The sequence below is a fragment of the Equus przewalskii genome, chromosome 4 (genome assembly GCF_037783145.1).
Source record: "Equus przewalskii isolate Varuska chromosome 4, EquPr2, whole genome shotgun sequence".
Classification (NCBI taxonomy): Eukaryota; Metazoa; Chordata; class Mammalia; order Perissodactyla; family Equidae; genus Equus; species Equus przewalskii.
This window is the reverse complement of record NC_091834.1, coordinates 18,238,683-18,254,894: the sequence shown is the minus strand read 5'-3', so window position 1 is coordinate 18,254,894 and position 16,212 is coordinate 18,238,683. Positions and strand designations below refer to the sequence as shown.

At 36.8% G+C, this 16,212-nt stretch overlaps 1 protein-coding gene across 1 annotated transcript in view; it reads right to left on the bottom strand.

Annotated features, from left to right (window-relative positions):
- Positions 1 to 16,212, bottom strand: part of ABCA13 (ATP binding cassette subfamily A member 13) — a 415,069-nt gene that overhangs the window by 319,057 nt on the left and 79,800 nt on the right. The window contains exons 16-18 of the mRNA XM_070615568.1: positions 12,618 to 12,732; positions 5,193 to 9,965; positions 1,950 to 3,773 (exon numbers count right to left, since the gene is read on the bottom strand). Of these exons, the coding sequence (XP_070471669.1) occupies positions 1,950 to 3,773; positions 5,193 to 9,965; positions 12,618 to 12,732 (6,712 nt within the window). The remainder of the gene's footprint in view (positions 1 to 1,949; positions 3,774 to 5,192; positions 9,966 to 12,617; positions 12,733 to 16,212) is intronic.

Below are 16,212 nucleotides of genomic sequence, written 5' to 3'. Positions count from 1 at the left end.
AAGAGGCTTAAAAGCAGTACTCACTTTGAAACGGAATTTGGTGCCAACTGGAAGTAACACAGATGGTGCATAGATAATGCCTGATGTTGTGCAGATAAAAGAAGGGGCTGCTGAATGACACCCAACCAGGGGGAGGTGACAAAGGGCCCAAAGGGTTCTTTGGGATAAAAAACAATGGATTCATGTCTGGGGCAACCAAGCTTCTCTTTCCTGTACAATTGTAGGTACCGAAGCAGGAGGAAGGAAAAGTGAATTCTGCCCAAATTTGCTCCAGACGTCTGACCTCTGCCACCAGAGAGCCTCAACTCCAAGAACCTTGCAGTAAACCTTCAGAATATATGTGGAACTTTCTACTTTTGGGGTTTTGTTGTTGTTATTGTTCTTATTATTTTAATTTTAAACTAATGTTTTTGCTTAGATATCTGTGGTTATTTTATTATTAATATTTGTCATGTGTTTAACTCATAGAAAAGGCATATAAATGCATATCTAAAGTTTCTATGATTTCAGAATCTTTACCATACCCCCAAAAGGGACCACTGTTATCCTTGTTTTGTACATAAATAAAAGGAAGCTCCGAAAGTTTAAATGACTTGCCTAGATTCAGAAAGTTAGTGACCAGTAGAGCCAAGACTCACATCAAAGTCAGGATAGTCTGAACTCAAACCCAGGACCAATGAGACTTTCTATTTTGGACATTTTGTATCTTCTCCATTCAAGAAGTTGATGATAAAAGGGTACTGAAAACAAGGAGCGAGAATGGAAGCAAGTTATCACTGAAGTGGAATCAAGTCTCTACTTGTGAATGTAGAGCCTGTGGGTGTTGATCACATCCAGCCAGTTCACACATGATTCGTTTCGAGTCTTGGGGCATGGCACAAATTCCCTCCAAGGAGAACTGAAAAACTCAGATGGAAATTGAGATTGGAGGGAAACAGGGGCTGCTAGGACCACCTCCAGCTCAAATGAAAATTCAGAGCAAAGCGCTAAACTCAAATACAGTATAGCTTAGGATCCGAGGCAATGAGGAGATGAGGCTGGGAGCTCTGAAAGCCAGCATTCAAATCTGAAAGAAGTGTTAGTTCTTTATGCCAAAACACACCTATTTCACTAACCCAGGAAATCCTTCCAAGTTATAAAAATTATTGGATTTAAGGTGCAGCCCTGTAGCAACAGAACTAACAGAAAATAGGTCAGACTCTCTGGCAGATGAGTGAGGATTCAGATGGCAACTCTAATGTCCCTGTGCTACAAAGAGAAAGGTGGGTACAGGAAGGGACCACGGTAACCCAAAGAAAGGACAAATTGGGACAGCTGCAGCACATCTGAGACTCTGCACACCTAGAGGCACAAGTCCTCCAACCCAAGGCAGCAGATGACTTCCAGAGCTTGACGACTGATAGGACTGGAGCTTTTAAGAACAGGGTTCCCTTGACCTACCATTCAAGGATGAGGGGGCAGAGCTTGCAGGTGGATCAACCACATAGAGTTGGGTTGAATCTAAAGAGGAAAGAAGCCAACAGCTGCCTGGACCTTTCCAGTAGTTAGTTACACTGAAAGCACAAATTTCTGTGTGAAGCAAATGGCCTCACATTCTTATCTGCACATCAGATAGTAGGATCCTGGGCCTCCAGAGTTTGTGAACAGAAAAATTATTTACATATCTAGTCTTGGAACAAGTGAATAGAATAGGAGGTTTTTACCTTTGAAAATAAAATGATTTACTTTGGAAAAGTTCAGAATGAATTCAAATAGTATTTGAATGCCAAATAATGAGTCAAATAGTGCAAAGACACTGGACTTGAATCACTCTATGTAAAAGCCAACTTTAGAGTGTCATGAAAGTTGAAGTCAAGAACTACTTACCTGGTTCAATGCAATACCTTCATGGTTCTATTTTATAGTTACTGTGGTGGGGAAAAAACAAAGTGAATTAGGTGTCTCATTACCTTTGATCTGTCAGTGAGAACTTTTGCCAGTATTCAGTCAATGCAATTAATTCTTTCACATATTTCTCAAAATGGGACAATGGTTTGAGGATGTAAGGAAAATCAATCATCTCTTTCTTGATCTTCTCTTCTTTTCCAGACATGATAGTCTCTCCAGTTGCATTATTAAGAATCTCAAAAATGGGCTGAAACAAAGTTCTCATGGAATTTACCCACTGGGAGTTGTTTTGGAGAAGCTCTTTCCTCAAGAGAGCTATCCTACTTAACACAACCTGGATTGCATCTTCAAGTTGTTGATGAGTTATCTTCTGAATCAAAGAGGTGTTGAAAAACAAAGCTTTACTCAAATCACCTCCATAGTCACTTTTCATCCCACTGGAGACCTCTACAACTGTTTTTACAGCTTTCCAAAGATTATCTGGATGGTGAGCAAATGTCAGCAACAAATTAAAAACATTCCAGTCATCCTTCTCTAAGTTGTTCCGAAGAGCTTCTAAGATGAAGTCAATCACAATTCTCAAGTACATCCCTATTTCCGTGCTGTTTTGCGGTAGCATTTCATCCAAAAACAGGATCACTTCATTAGTTCCTTCCCACTTTGTATCTTGAGGGCAACTATGAGTGGAAATTAGATTAGGATGTAAGAGGTCTATCCGGTTGGTGATGTTATTTATAGGAACTAAGCAATCCAGGATTTCTTCCAATAACTTGACAGAATCCGTAGAAAACATGTGAGTCCCGTTGCTAAATGCTACCACAAGATGTTCCACGTCTCTCAAATTGATTTTCACAGAAGTCAAAAATTCAGCAATTTCTTCCAAAATATCAGCAAAGTCCTTGGACTGGTTCACATATGAGAATATGCTAGATGACATGTTGACAATATCAGAGTCTTGTAAAATATTAGGTTTGATCCCAATCATTCCAAAGGCCAACTCAAGAAATGGCATCAATAAGTCATTTCTATTTTCAAATATTAAATAGTCTACTTTTTTCAAAGTAGTTATTTCATTCACAACATTTCGAACACTTTGTTGCAAAATGGAATAAAGAGTGTCAAAGAATTTCATAGTGTCATTGGTATGGGAGATGAAATGAGTTTCAAAAATAGTGGCCATCTTCCTCGAAACTTTCTTGGCTAGCTTAAGGAGTTTCACAGTGGTGTTCACTGACGTGGCAAGGTCTCTCATTTCAGCACTGGCATTCACTAGCATCATCAGAGTATTGGACATTTTCAAGAGGGGTTCTGGAACATGACTTTCTTCATAGGCTCTTGAAATAACATCAAGTAATCTCTTAGTAATTTCTAATGTTGCTCTGTTTCTTAGAGGGAATGAATTATTTATAAAGGAAAGCAAATCGGTTAGATTAGTAAGTATAACTTTTTGGAGTGTAGGATACAAGGTGCGGAAGTCCTTATTAGGAGAGTTTATAAGGGTATCCATAAGACTTGCTATCTCTGTGGAAGTTCCTCTCACAAGGTGAAGAGCTGAGCTAAGATGGTGAGTGAGTTTGAGGAGGTCCTCAGAACTATTCATATGGAAAAGCAACTGATTCACCATAGTGAGAAACTCCCAACTATTTTCAGTCTTATTTTTCGTTGAGATTTCCCCTAGAAGAGCATCAGATAAATCTCGCAAGAACTTCAGTCCTCGATGATTATCAAAATAAAACTCTCCATTGTCTAATATAAATGTGCTTTTGATTAAATGATCTATAGTCTCCTTTAAACTTGAAAAAATGCTCATCAATTTATCTTCTCTCATAGCGGCAACAAATTGATCCAGTTTCAGAATTTCTAGAATTTTATCCTTTGGGACAAAACTGTAAATATATATTTTTAAATTTTATATTGAGCAATGGAAAGAATAAAACATACAGTGAAATTTTAGTTTTATAGTAGCATAATGGGAGGAGGATAATAAAAAACAACATGCTAAAATACATCCCAGATGAAAAGTAATATTCTGTTGCCAAATAATGAAAAGAGTGGAGGAATTTCACATATAATCCCATTATAATTTCTCAAACCTAACAACTTAGAGAGCCAAATACTCTTGCTTTTAGAAGGAAAAGAAATGTGAAGTGAGTAGAAAGTGATTCTCAATGTACGAGGTAATATCTTTCTGAATGTTCAAAGTCCTAATCGCTGAGACACTTCAAGGCACTGTGATGTGCCAGCTTGGCCAGACTGAGTGACAGCCCCAGAATCTGTTTCTTGGATGTCTCTGGTCTGAGTGGGCTACACAGTTGATTCCCTCATGAGAGTGGAGGATGGAAGGAAGTCAGTGCATTTTGTAGTACAAACACTAATCTAGGTGTTGCTGGGAAGGGATTCGCAGATGTGATTAAAGTCTCTAATCTGTTAACTTTAAGCTAGTGAGAAGGAATATTGGCCTGGGTGAGTCTGACTTAATCAGTTGGAAGGCATTTAGAGTGGGTTTAGGACTTCCCTGACCTAGCGATCTCAAACAGCAGCTGGATCAGAAACTGCTTTCCTTCCGCGATCACCCTTCCTGGCTGCCATCGTGGACAAGAAGCTCATGCCCGTGGCTTTCCAGCCTGCTTGTGGGCATCCCTTCCTGATAGCCTGCCCTACTGACTTTGCACTTGCTTAGCCAGCCTCCAAAATAGTGGGAGCCAATTCCTTGTATGAAATCCTTGTCCTGGTTCTCTTTCTGTGGTTGAGCCCTGACTGATACAGACGTCATAGAATAAATTGGAATTTCTCTCCAGTCTTTTCACTGGCAAGCTTCAAAAGAGATGAAAAAAGATATATGAAAAAAAATAATGTGACTTTCAATTTTAATGTTTCCAAATATAAACATCATAGTAGATTAATTGGAATCAAAATATTTAAACTCCTCATTTGTGATTAGCCAGTTAATACATTCATTCAAATTATGATCATGATATATATGTATATACATATATAAAAACTAATTTTTCAGTTCCATATAAAATAGAATTTCATATTTTCATAATCCGCACATGTAAGAAAGCATACTATGTGATTAATTACCAGGGGCTATGTTTATATACATTTACTAGTTAGATGACAATCACCAAAATTATTTTACCTTGACATTTTAATAAAATGTTCACTAAGATAAAATTCACTTCAAAGGTCATTCAAAGATGTTAAGTTCTAGTGCTGTTATTGACATTTATATACTCCAGGAAGTAAAGTGGATTGTAATGTATAATCAGCACGTGTACTATACAAAGCAACAGTCAACTCACCTCATCTCTGCAATGATATCTTTGTGGAAGTCTTTTAGCAGAAGAGATATTTTGCTCTCAGAATTTTCCTTTAGTAAAAAGGAGAAGATTGTTTTCAAAAGCTGTTCCAGGAAATTCACCATGCTTCTTGGAGGGAGAATTATTCTCTCACCATTTTCTGAGTGTGTATGGTTCAAGGTGAAGTTAATGAAATTCATTATTTGAAGGTCAGTATCACTTAAATTGGAGGCTGCTTCTTGAGAACTCCCGGCTAAGTTACTGGTTGAATTAATTAGAGAGTTTTCAAAAGGTAACTGAAAAACTGAGAAATTAGTTAGCTGTTCTTGGTTTAGCAGATGAGTAAGAAGGGAAACATCAAAACCATCTTTTCTAGAAATGTTTTTGAGATAATCCAAAAAGGTAGTAACGTCTTCAGTTAACAAAGCTACATCATCAGTTGAACTCTCATTGGCCAGCAGAAGAAATGTTTGTATCATTCTGAAGTATTCTTCATTTGCATATTTATGAAGCCAGTTTTTTGTGACCAATAGAAAATCTTCAATAATTTCTAATGCCTTCAATGATGATGAACCCAGCCTTTCCAAAAAATGTGCAAGTTGCAAAGTTATGTTTTGAAGAGCTACTGAATTAATAATTTGAATTTTTTTGTTAACTTCAGAGAACAGGAGTCCGATATTAAAGTCGTGGGTTAGATCTTTCATGATTTGTTCAAATTCAAGCCATAGTTTGTCAAAGCTGTAAGTTGTTTCACTCTTTTTAACAAAACTTGAAAGTGCTTCTAAACTACCACCTGTAAGGTTTGTATTCAGAAACATCATGAATGAAGAGACTAGAGAATGAGTACTATTTTCTAGGCTCTGATCCCTAGAAATAGAGTTTATTATCCTTTCCAAATTTAAGGAAATATTATTTCGAACAGATGCCTCTGTGTCTTCATTAACATTAAAGATCTGGTTTAAACTAGCTAGCTTATCAAGAATGTTTTTATCTGACACCACTTTAGTAAAGTTGATATTTTTAAGTTTTTCTATGATTTTCAAAGCAACTTGCTTTATGGGACCATGGGGACAAAGTTTAGAGATGCTGTCATTGCTTTGATTTCCAGAGGAGAAGACAAATGGTAGTATCTTACTCCAAAATTCTTGCACAGTTTTCACAAGTGAAGTTTTAATATGCAAGACTTCAGACAGCTCGAGAAGAATGGAATTCCAGTCCATCAATTCATGAATTACACAGACCATTTTCCTAGTTATTTCCATCTGTGAGCTTTCATTGGAGCATTGTGAAACCTCACCCGGGGGAGACAGGTGGAGGAGCTCAAGTATACTGGACACTTTGCTATAAAAGGAAGAAGACATGAGCTCCTGGGCCTTACAGGCTTCTAACTTTGGGTTGTGCTGAAATCCAGAAGTTGTGTGATTCCAGCACCAAACCACAGGAAGGCACGTTAAAGCCTCTGAAAGAATACCTGGTCTTTCTGATATTAATTCAATTGTGTCCGAAAAAGTTTTTATCACAACAGCAAAGTCTTCCTTGGTGACATTTGAAATGCTTATGCCATGGAAGAGTGTGAAGTTATAGACATCCTTGAGGGCTTCCGTGACATTTTTGTCAACGACTCTCTTCAGGAGCCTCACGGCAGGAGGTAGCGCGTAATACACATCTACCACAGCGTTAACCTCATCTTTCGGAAACAGGCGTGAGAGTTTCAGCAGATGATTTACATTCCAAGAATGTGAGCTGTCTACAAATTTTTCCATCAAGCCAACAAGCAGATCGACTCCCATATTGCCAGTACCCAATCTACTGATATTCTTAAAGAAATCCACCAGGCCTTCACTAATTTGTTCAAGTTGACCTACTAGCAGGTCTGTGTCTGTCTTCTTGAGAGTGTGCAGGACAGAAGTCACCTTCTTTAAAACTTGAATATTACCTGGATCTTCTAGAATACTGTGATGATCTGAGGGCAGGAGGGAGTTGAACACATCCCTAATCAGTTGAATACCTAGACCCACAGCTTTCATTAGTTCATGTGGAATTGTTTGTGATGAATTTTGGAGATCATGAGGTAAACTGAAGGCAAAGTAACTAGCTAAATGATAAAAAGAATTGCCTAAACTGTTTATATCTTTTTCTTTTGGATTGATAGCAAATCTATTTAGAAATCTTTCTGCTTTAGAAGAGGAGTTATTTTCCAGGATGTTAGCAGAAATATCTTTCATAAGGGTTTGAATTTCCTTTCCCAGAGCTACTAAATGCAGCCAAATATTTTGAAATTGGCTAGGAATTTCATCTGACATTTCTATGGGTCTTAGAATTAATTCAGTAAAATGTGTCCAGTTGGATTGAGATGCAAAATCAAAGTCTCTTGTTAAGTTGTTGATAATCATCCTTACTTGGTTTGTGGAGTCATTTAAAAGAGTTAATAAAATCTCAAATTTTGGTACCTTTGCCTTTTCAAAGACTGCAGTAAGTATAAAATTTAGAAAGTCAGTTATATTTTTCAAGTTAATATTCACACAATTTATATTTGACTTATTCAATGAACAACGCTGTTCCTTTATATCTAACATCCAAGTAATAAGCTTCAACGTAGAGTTAATTTTGTTTTCCACATCTCTGAAACTCCCCAAAATACCCTGAAGATGGCCTTGCGAAAAACTGGAATTATACATCAAGTACAGATGGTTTATGACGTCTACCCACGCAATGCATCCTTTCAGTCTGCTAATTGTGTCCTCAGAGGAAAATGTGGAATTTAACATTGCCAGAATATGTAATGTCCTCTGTGAAGTATTTACATATAATAAGCCATCTTCCAAAACAAACTCAGTAACATTGTGAAAAATATCAGCACAGGACAACAAATCTTGGTCATGTGACACATTTCTAAGAAATAACATTGTTTCTCTTAACTTGATGATGACACTTTCAAACTTTACTCCATAATTTGTGAGGTTATTTGAAAGAAAGTGATTTATCAAATGTACATTTCTATCCACATATTCTGAGGTATTGCTTAGCTCGATGAAAATACCAAGCAGAGAATTTAAAAACTCTCTGCTTGAATTTGTGTTTAACGGAAGTGCCTTTAGCTGACGCAGGGCAGTTTCCAAGGTGAAAAGGGATTTTTCTATTTGGTCTGGGTTAAGCGACTTTACTCTAACTAACGCATCACCTAATGCTACCCAGAGATCCCTGAGATTCAGAAAATCATCCCAGTCATGGAAACCATCTGCTTGAGTTACATTTTTAAACAAATTTAACATGAGTTGAGCAGGGCGATGGGTGGGAAATATTCCCCGGCAGCTTTTAGAAATTTTCACATCATTTTCCAATTCATCCAAAAGCTGAGTGAGACCAACATGAAGAGGAGTGAAAACATTCATGTCAAACTTGAATATTTGAGATATGCTTCCCCAGATTTCAGTCCACATTTGAAGCCATGAAACAGTACAGTGAACAGCCGTAAACTCATTGAACACATTGCCATTTGCTGAGAAGTTTGAAAGAATTTGTGCCCACGGAAGAATAAATGAAGACCCTCCACCTATTGAATAATTAACAGAAGAAATGCTTTTATTATCCAAAGCAAAGCATTCATTACCCAGCAGGACTTCTACCGATCCATTGAAGAGTTGGCTCATATATTGAAATAAAGAAATACGGAAATCTTGGTCTACTATGAGCAGCTGTTTGAGACCAGTCAAAGTAGCGTGGACTACTTCCAGTCCTGGGTCCTCTGTTGACATCAAAGATTGGGCTTGAAGCTCCAAAAAGTTAAAAATTGAAAGCAATTGCTGACAATAAGATACTTCAGAAATTCCCTCAAGAACCCCCATTGTCTCATGTAAAAATGCAAATGTTTTACTGATGTTTTGGAAATTAAATTGCTTTATGATATCCAAAATATGTTCTGAGATTTGTTTAAGGACAGATAGCAAAGACTCTCTACTCTGAATGCTCAAGAATTTATAAATATGTTGGTAAAATGAAGAATAAACCTGCAGAAGTAAAGCTGAATCTTTGTCCTTGAAGACATTTAGATATATATGAGTCAAAATTTTATCAATTTCTTGTTTTTGAGGTTCAGAAAGAGCTGAGAAAAGTTGGGATGCATTCCTTATAGCATAGACTATGTCCAGAGCTTCTGAGACTTCTTCCTGCCTCAGAAATCCAAATTCATAGAGACTATTTATTACAGTTTCACTTAAATGTACAAAATCCATTTTCACAGCTGGTGATTTAGACCAATCTGAATGGAACAACTGGGAAAAGTTAAAGCTTTTACTAAGACTCATCTCATCTTCTGGAACAGAAAAATTTATAAGTGTAGACAAAGTTTCTAATTTAGCTCTTTCTCCTGAAATGCCATATATCCACAATTCTAGTAGCTTGGGATTAATTTCAAAAAGTATTAATTCCATAAATCTCAAAATATTTCTTGATTCTTTCCTTATCCAGAGACTTTCAAGAGTTTGTGTTTTTTCAATCATTTCTTTGCCAAATTCCACAAGTTTTTGAATATCAATAGAAGATAAACCGATCTCTAAACTTTCTAAATGATTACTCCACAAATGACTTGTATTCAGAATAGCCTCAGTGAGAGATAGGAGGTTATGGAATTTGGGAACACTGAATGAATTGAAAGGATTAGGCAATAATAATTTCTCCAAAATTCCCACGAATGATAAAAGAAAGTCCATTTGCTCATCCTCAAGGGTATGCAACTTCTTTTCCATCATTAGAAGTTCCTTTGTGGAATGAAAGACCCTACAATATTAACAGAATTATTTTAGTATCAAAAAAATAAATAAATTCAAGACAAATTCAATTTATCAAATTTTCAAGGTAATACTTAGGCTTATTTAAAGTAAAATTTAAGTGAAATATTTACTAGACAATATATTCCCAGTGGGAATTAAATGAATGTGAGCATTCAGAAGTGTTTTAGAAATCCGTAATGCAGATGCATATATTTCTTAAAATCTGCTTTCTGCACCCAAAACAAGGCATTTTAAATTACTTTACTATATGAGTTCAGATGTATGATTGTTACAGATTAGTTTGTTATTTATGTCAGAAGAATTTTACAATTCAATTCCTTATTTCGTCTCAGAAAGTCTTGGCGATAGAGGTTGTCCGAATGGCTAGATGCGTCAGAAACTGCCCCTGTATGATTTAAAGACAACTATTGGGATTCTCCCCAATCTAGAAGGTGATTCCTGTGCTCTTTCAACAATACCATACTTCCCACTATTAGAAACTCATAATGTTAGATGGTGCACCTTCTCTCCAGGTGTTTATCTTTAAAATACAAAGAATTCTCAAAGGAATAACTCAGGGGTTAAGACAAGTCCACACTTGCAAAAGAAGTCCGCCTTTGGAGAAGTTACTCACTTCCACTAACTTATGAGCTACAAGTCCATTTTTGAAATCCTTGGGCCCCATGTGTTTCAGACTTTAAGATATATATTCATGTCCCCCTGATCAGTGGGGACTGGGCAACCTCTCTGTCAACTCAGTAACACTTCTGCAGTGAAACCTGAGAATGGGCTCAATGTGTGGGGTCAACAGATTCAACACCTAAGTCTGCGGAATGAGTAGTGATGTCAACCATAAGAAAAGCTTCAATTTTCAGACTTTTTAAGATTTCAGAATTTGCAGATAAGGGATTTTGACCTGTATTGGCCATTAATCCCTTAAAGGGTGAATTACTTTCTAAACTTCTCTAACTCTGTAATCTTGTTTTATAACACACTGTCTGGCGTAGGATAGAAACAGGATTAATCAAATGTAGGAATGGTGCTTTCCTCTCGCATAGCTGGGGTCTGAGAGAAGGAAAAAAATGCAGGCTTAATGTACTGTATTGTTATTTGTAGACAGAGAGTGGCTACTTTGAACCATGAAACATTAAAAACATTTCCTGGGAAAAATTTCCATCAGGAGAAAGAAAGCTCTGCTATTAGGAATTCAATATGAATCTTGCTCAAATACAGCCCTGTGCAGAAATGTATGCACAGCTACAACGCAAGTAATGGTGTATTGACAGAGTAGGATACAAAACTATTGTGTTTTGTATTGGGAGCTGAGAGGTCACGGAGAAGTAATAGTAGTTTGAGTAACAGCTGAAGTGGAACCAGTATTACTAGGAGTAACGTTGCTGTACCCTTTTAGATCACTTTACAATTTATAAAGCACTTTCACAACTATAATCTCAGTCCATTCCTACAACAGCCTTTTGAGGTACACATCATTATTTCCATTTCTTGGAAATGGAAAGATTTCAGAATGTTTTCTCAATTAGCAGATTCATGCTGCTATTATATTATAGGAACGGGATATGGCCCAGGTTTTCTCATTTCAAGCTCAGCTTTCTTAATACTAATGGCACTTAATATCAATTCTTATTCATTCATTCATTCATTCATTAAGGCAACATCTAGTTATGTAGCATCTATCATGAAATATGCTGTGCTAGCTGCTATGGGTCTACAGACATAAAAGTAATCATGCCCTTGGAGCATATATAGGCTAGTTTTGTTGCTGTCTTTCTAGAGCTATTAAATATTTCAGACTGTCAGGACAGTAAGTTATCATAAATCTGACATGAGTAAGGAACTGATTCTCTGGAGGGTCCATTTCATTCTCCTTCTTCTGTGTCCACTAAGACTGAGCTTAAAAAGTTTCCCCAAGTGTGATGAATCTCAGGTCTAGATAACTGTTGCAGAATGGTTTTTAAACTTTGGTGTGTACCAGAACCGCCTGTAGAATTTGTTAAGTCTGTAGAAACCTGAGTCTTGTATGTAGGCAAGACTTAGCATGTCTGGGGCAAGGTCCAGGCATATTGTATTTTCAGCAAACTTCCCAGATAAGTTTGAACCATTCCCAAATTTGAGAGCTACGGCTTTAATGCCAAGCCTCTGCCCCATCGTGTCACAAGACAATCCGCAAACAATACAGTGTGCTTTTAAACTATACACAATATCCATAATTATACATAAAAATTTCCATTTCAATGCATGTGCTGAAGTAACAGAGCAGTATATAATCTGGCAGATTTAGTTCCAAAGATCACTTCTCTCCCAAAAGTCTCCAGAACGAACAGAATCTTCAATCATGCCTAAAGTCTAAGCAACTAGATAAGACAAATTTTCAAAGAAAGATTTTATTTTTGGAGTATCTATTATAAAACATGCTTTTGAAGGAAAATCTTATTACTATAATCTGCATTTCCTTTCAAAATCTATGGAAACATGTCATATATTCTGTGAAACAAATATTTATTGAGACCTAATATGAAATATTGAGTCAGTAGCTAAATCAGGATCTCACACTTGAAAGCTAGTGTATCTTAAATTAGGTTTTGCTTATTTTCAGATAATAGTTAAATCAAGAACTGGGAGTTGAATTCTGCAAACTTACCTGGATATGGATGCTATTGGAGACCTGAGTAAGTTATTCAAAAATGCAAAATAATTATCACTGATGATTTTCCAATCCATATTTTCTTCATAACAAGGAGATTCCTCAGAGAAAGCTAAATAGAAAGGCATTTCATATGTTGATTTCAAGTTGGATGTAACAGTCAAATCTAATAAAGTGAAAAATGCTATAGTGGTTTGGTTAACATGGCTGAAAATATAACAGAAGAGGGTTATTAATCCTTCTGATGTGACCTCCTCTTCTGGCCAGGATGAAGTACCTCTGGCTCTCGAGAAACATAGGACAGTGATCCATGAAAGACACAAAACAATCAAGATGACACCTACAATTATCCTTCTTGCCACCTTAAGAGAGTGTTCTGGCCATGACTCAGGAAGGAGGAACTATGCTGGAGCTGGTGGACATCTTGAATTGAGGGGATAAAGTTTAGAACCTAAAAGACAGTGGAGTAACAGGACGGAGACCAGAAAGGAGAGAGAAGCACAGCAGGATCACCTGCTGGATGCCTCCTTCAAGTGTTCAGCTGAGGGCTAACCAAACCATGCATGTGAAGAAGCTACCTGAGACCAGGGAAAGACCCTCTCAAAAGGATTAAAGACAAGTGTCCAGCCAACACACAGGGCCAAGAACATTTCCCTTAGCCAGACTTGAATGGTCCATGACTCATCAGACATTGAGGAGAAGATGCAAAAGGGTCTTGCCTCAGTAGTGGGGAATACTTACAACCACGCTGAGCTCTGCTTCAGTCCTGCCTAACAAATCCTAAAGGCGGCACCCTAAAGAATCAAACTGTTTTCAAGAACATAGGAAAGCAAAATAACAAGCACAAAACAAGACTAAAGTCGTAATATTTGGCATCCAATCAAAAATTACCAGGTACACAAAGAAGCAGGAAAATGTGACCCATATTTAGGAGAAAAAATAATCAATCAAAACTGACCCAGAGCCAGCCCTGATAGCCTAGTGGTTAAAGTTCAGTGCACTGCCATTCAGCAGCCTGGGTTCAGAGCCCAGGCGTGAGACCACACCACTTGTCTGTCAGTAGCCATACTGTGGTGGCAGCTTACATAGAAGAACAAGAAGGACTTACAACTAGAATATACAACTGTGTACTGGAGCTTCAGAGAGGGAAATTTTTAAAACAGGAAGATTGGGGGCTGGCCCCGTGGCCGAGTGGTTAAGTTCGCGTGCTCCGCTGCAGGCAGCCCAGTGTTTCGTTGGTTCGAATCCTGGGCGCGGACATGGCACTGCTCATCAAACCACGCTGAGGCCGCTTCCCACATGCCACAACTAGAAGGACCCACAACGAAGAATATACAACTATGTACTGGGGGGCTTTGGGGAGAAAAAGGAAAAAAAATAAAATCTTTAAAAAAAAAAAGGAAGATTGGCAACAAATGTTAGTTCAGGGTGAATCTTTCCCAGCCAAAAAGAAAAGAAATTGAAAGAATTTCTTTAGGGAAAAAAAAAAACCTGACCAAGAATGGACAAAATTCAAGTAGAATTAGCAGAGAAAAGCATTAATCACAGAAAATAGTCTATACTATTTAGTTTATATTATATGGCTTAAATACCCCAATTAAAAGGTAAAACTTGTCAGATTAGATAAAACAAGACCCAACTAGTAAGAAATGCACTACATAAAAGACATAAATAAGTTAAAAGTAAAAGGATGGAAAAGAAATATCATGTTAACACTAATTGAAGGAAAGCTATCAGAACAAGTAGATGTCAGATGATATTATCATAATTTCGTAATGATAAAGGTATCAATTAATCAAGAAAATATAATTCTAAATGGTCATCCACATTATAACAGAGCTTCAAAACACATGAGACAAAAACTGAGAAAATATAAGGAGAAATCCACAATTATAGTTGGAGACTTCAATACCCCTCTCCATATAACTGACTGAACAGGAAAACAAAATATCAGTAAGGATGTAGATTTGTCCAACACTATCAAGCAACTTGATCTCATTGATGTTCATGGATGTCCCCAACCAACAACAACATAGTTCACATTCTTCTCAGGTGTACATGGAACATTTACCAAGGGAGATCGTATTCTAGCCCATAAAACGATCTCAATGAATTTAACAGGATTAAAGTCATACAAAGGATGTTCACTTACTAATTAAATTAGAAATCAATAATAGAAATGTACCTGGAAAATCCCACATATTTGGAAACTAAATAACACACTTTTAAATAACTAATGGATCAAAAGAGAAATGAAAAGATAAATTTAAAAGTACTTTAAGATCCAGCCCCGGTTGCCTAGTGGTCAAGTTCAGTGCACTCTGCATTGGTGGCCCTGGTTCAGTTCCCAGGCATGGACCTACATCATTTGTCTGTTAGCAGCCATTCTGTGGTGGCAGTTCACATACAAAAAAAAGAGGAAGATTGGCAGTGGATGTTAGCGCAGGGCGAATCGTCCTCAATAACAACAACAAAAAAGCACATTAAAACAGAATGAAAATGAAAGTACAATATGCCAATATTTGTGGGATGCTACTGAAAAAAATACTTAGGGAGAAATGTATACCATTAAACACCTACATTAGAAAAGAACAAAGGTTTCAAATCAATGACCTCAACTTCCATGTTAGGAAACAGGAAATGAAGAGTCAGTTAAACTGAAAGTAAGTAGAAGAAAGAAAATAATGAAGATCAAAGTGGAAAGTAAGGAAATAGAAAAAAATTAACAAAATCAAAGGCTAGTTCTTTGAGATCACTAGCATTGATAAACCTCTAGGCAAAGTGATCAAGAAAAAAGAAAAGCACAAATTACTGACAAAAAAAAAATGAGAGAGGTGATATTACTACAGATTCTATAAATCTGACAAAAGATATGAAAGACGTCTACAATGAAAACTACAAGAAATTGCTAAGAAAAAGTAAGACATAAATCAATGGAGAGATACACTCTGCTCGTGAATCAGAAGACTGAATATGGTAAAAAGTCATCCTCCCTAAGTTTACCTATAGATTCAATTCAATCCTGGTTAAAATTCTAGCAGAATTTTGAGAAATTGACAAGTAGATTCTAAAATTCAAATAGAAATGCAAATCACCTGGAATAGCTAAAAGCATTTTTAAAAAGAAGAAGAAAGTTAGGAGGCTACCATTACCTGACTTACTATAAAGCTACAATAATCAAGATTGTGTGATATTGGTGTAAAGATCAATGAATACATCGCTGAAACAGAAGAAACAGTACAGGAGAAGACCCACACTTCTGTGTCTGGACAACTTATTTAACAAAAGTACAAAGGTGATTCAGTGGAGAAAGGATTATCTTCATGACAAATTTTTCTGGAGCAATTGGATCTCCATACGCAAAAAAAATAAAATAAAAACAAAATTCAATATACACCTACTTCATATAAAAATTAACTCAGAGTGCATCCTAGACCTAATTTAAAACCTAAAGCTGTTAATCTTCTAGAAGAAAACATAGGAGAAACACCTGTGAGTTAGCAAAGAGTTAGCAAGGATTTCTTAGCTGTAATACGAAAGGCATGATCCATCGAAAAAAGAAAAAAGATCAAAATGAAAACTTCAGCTCGTA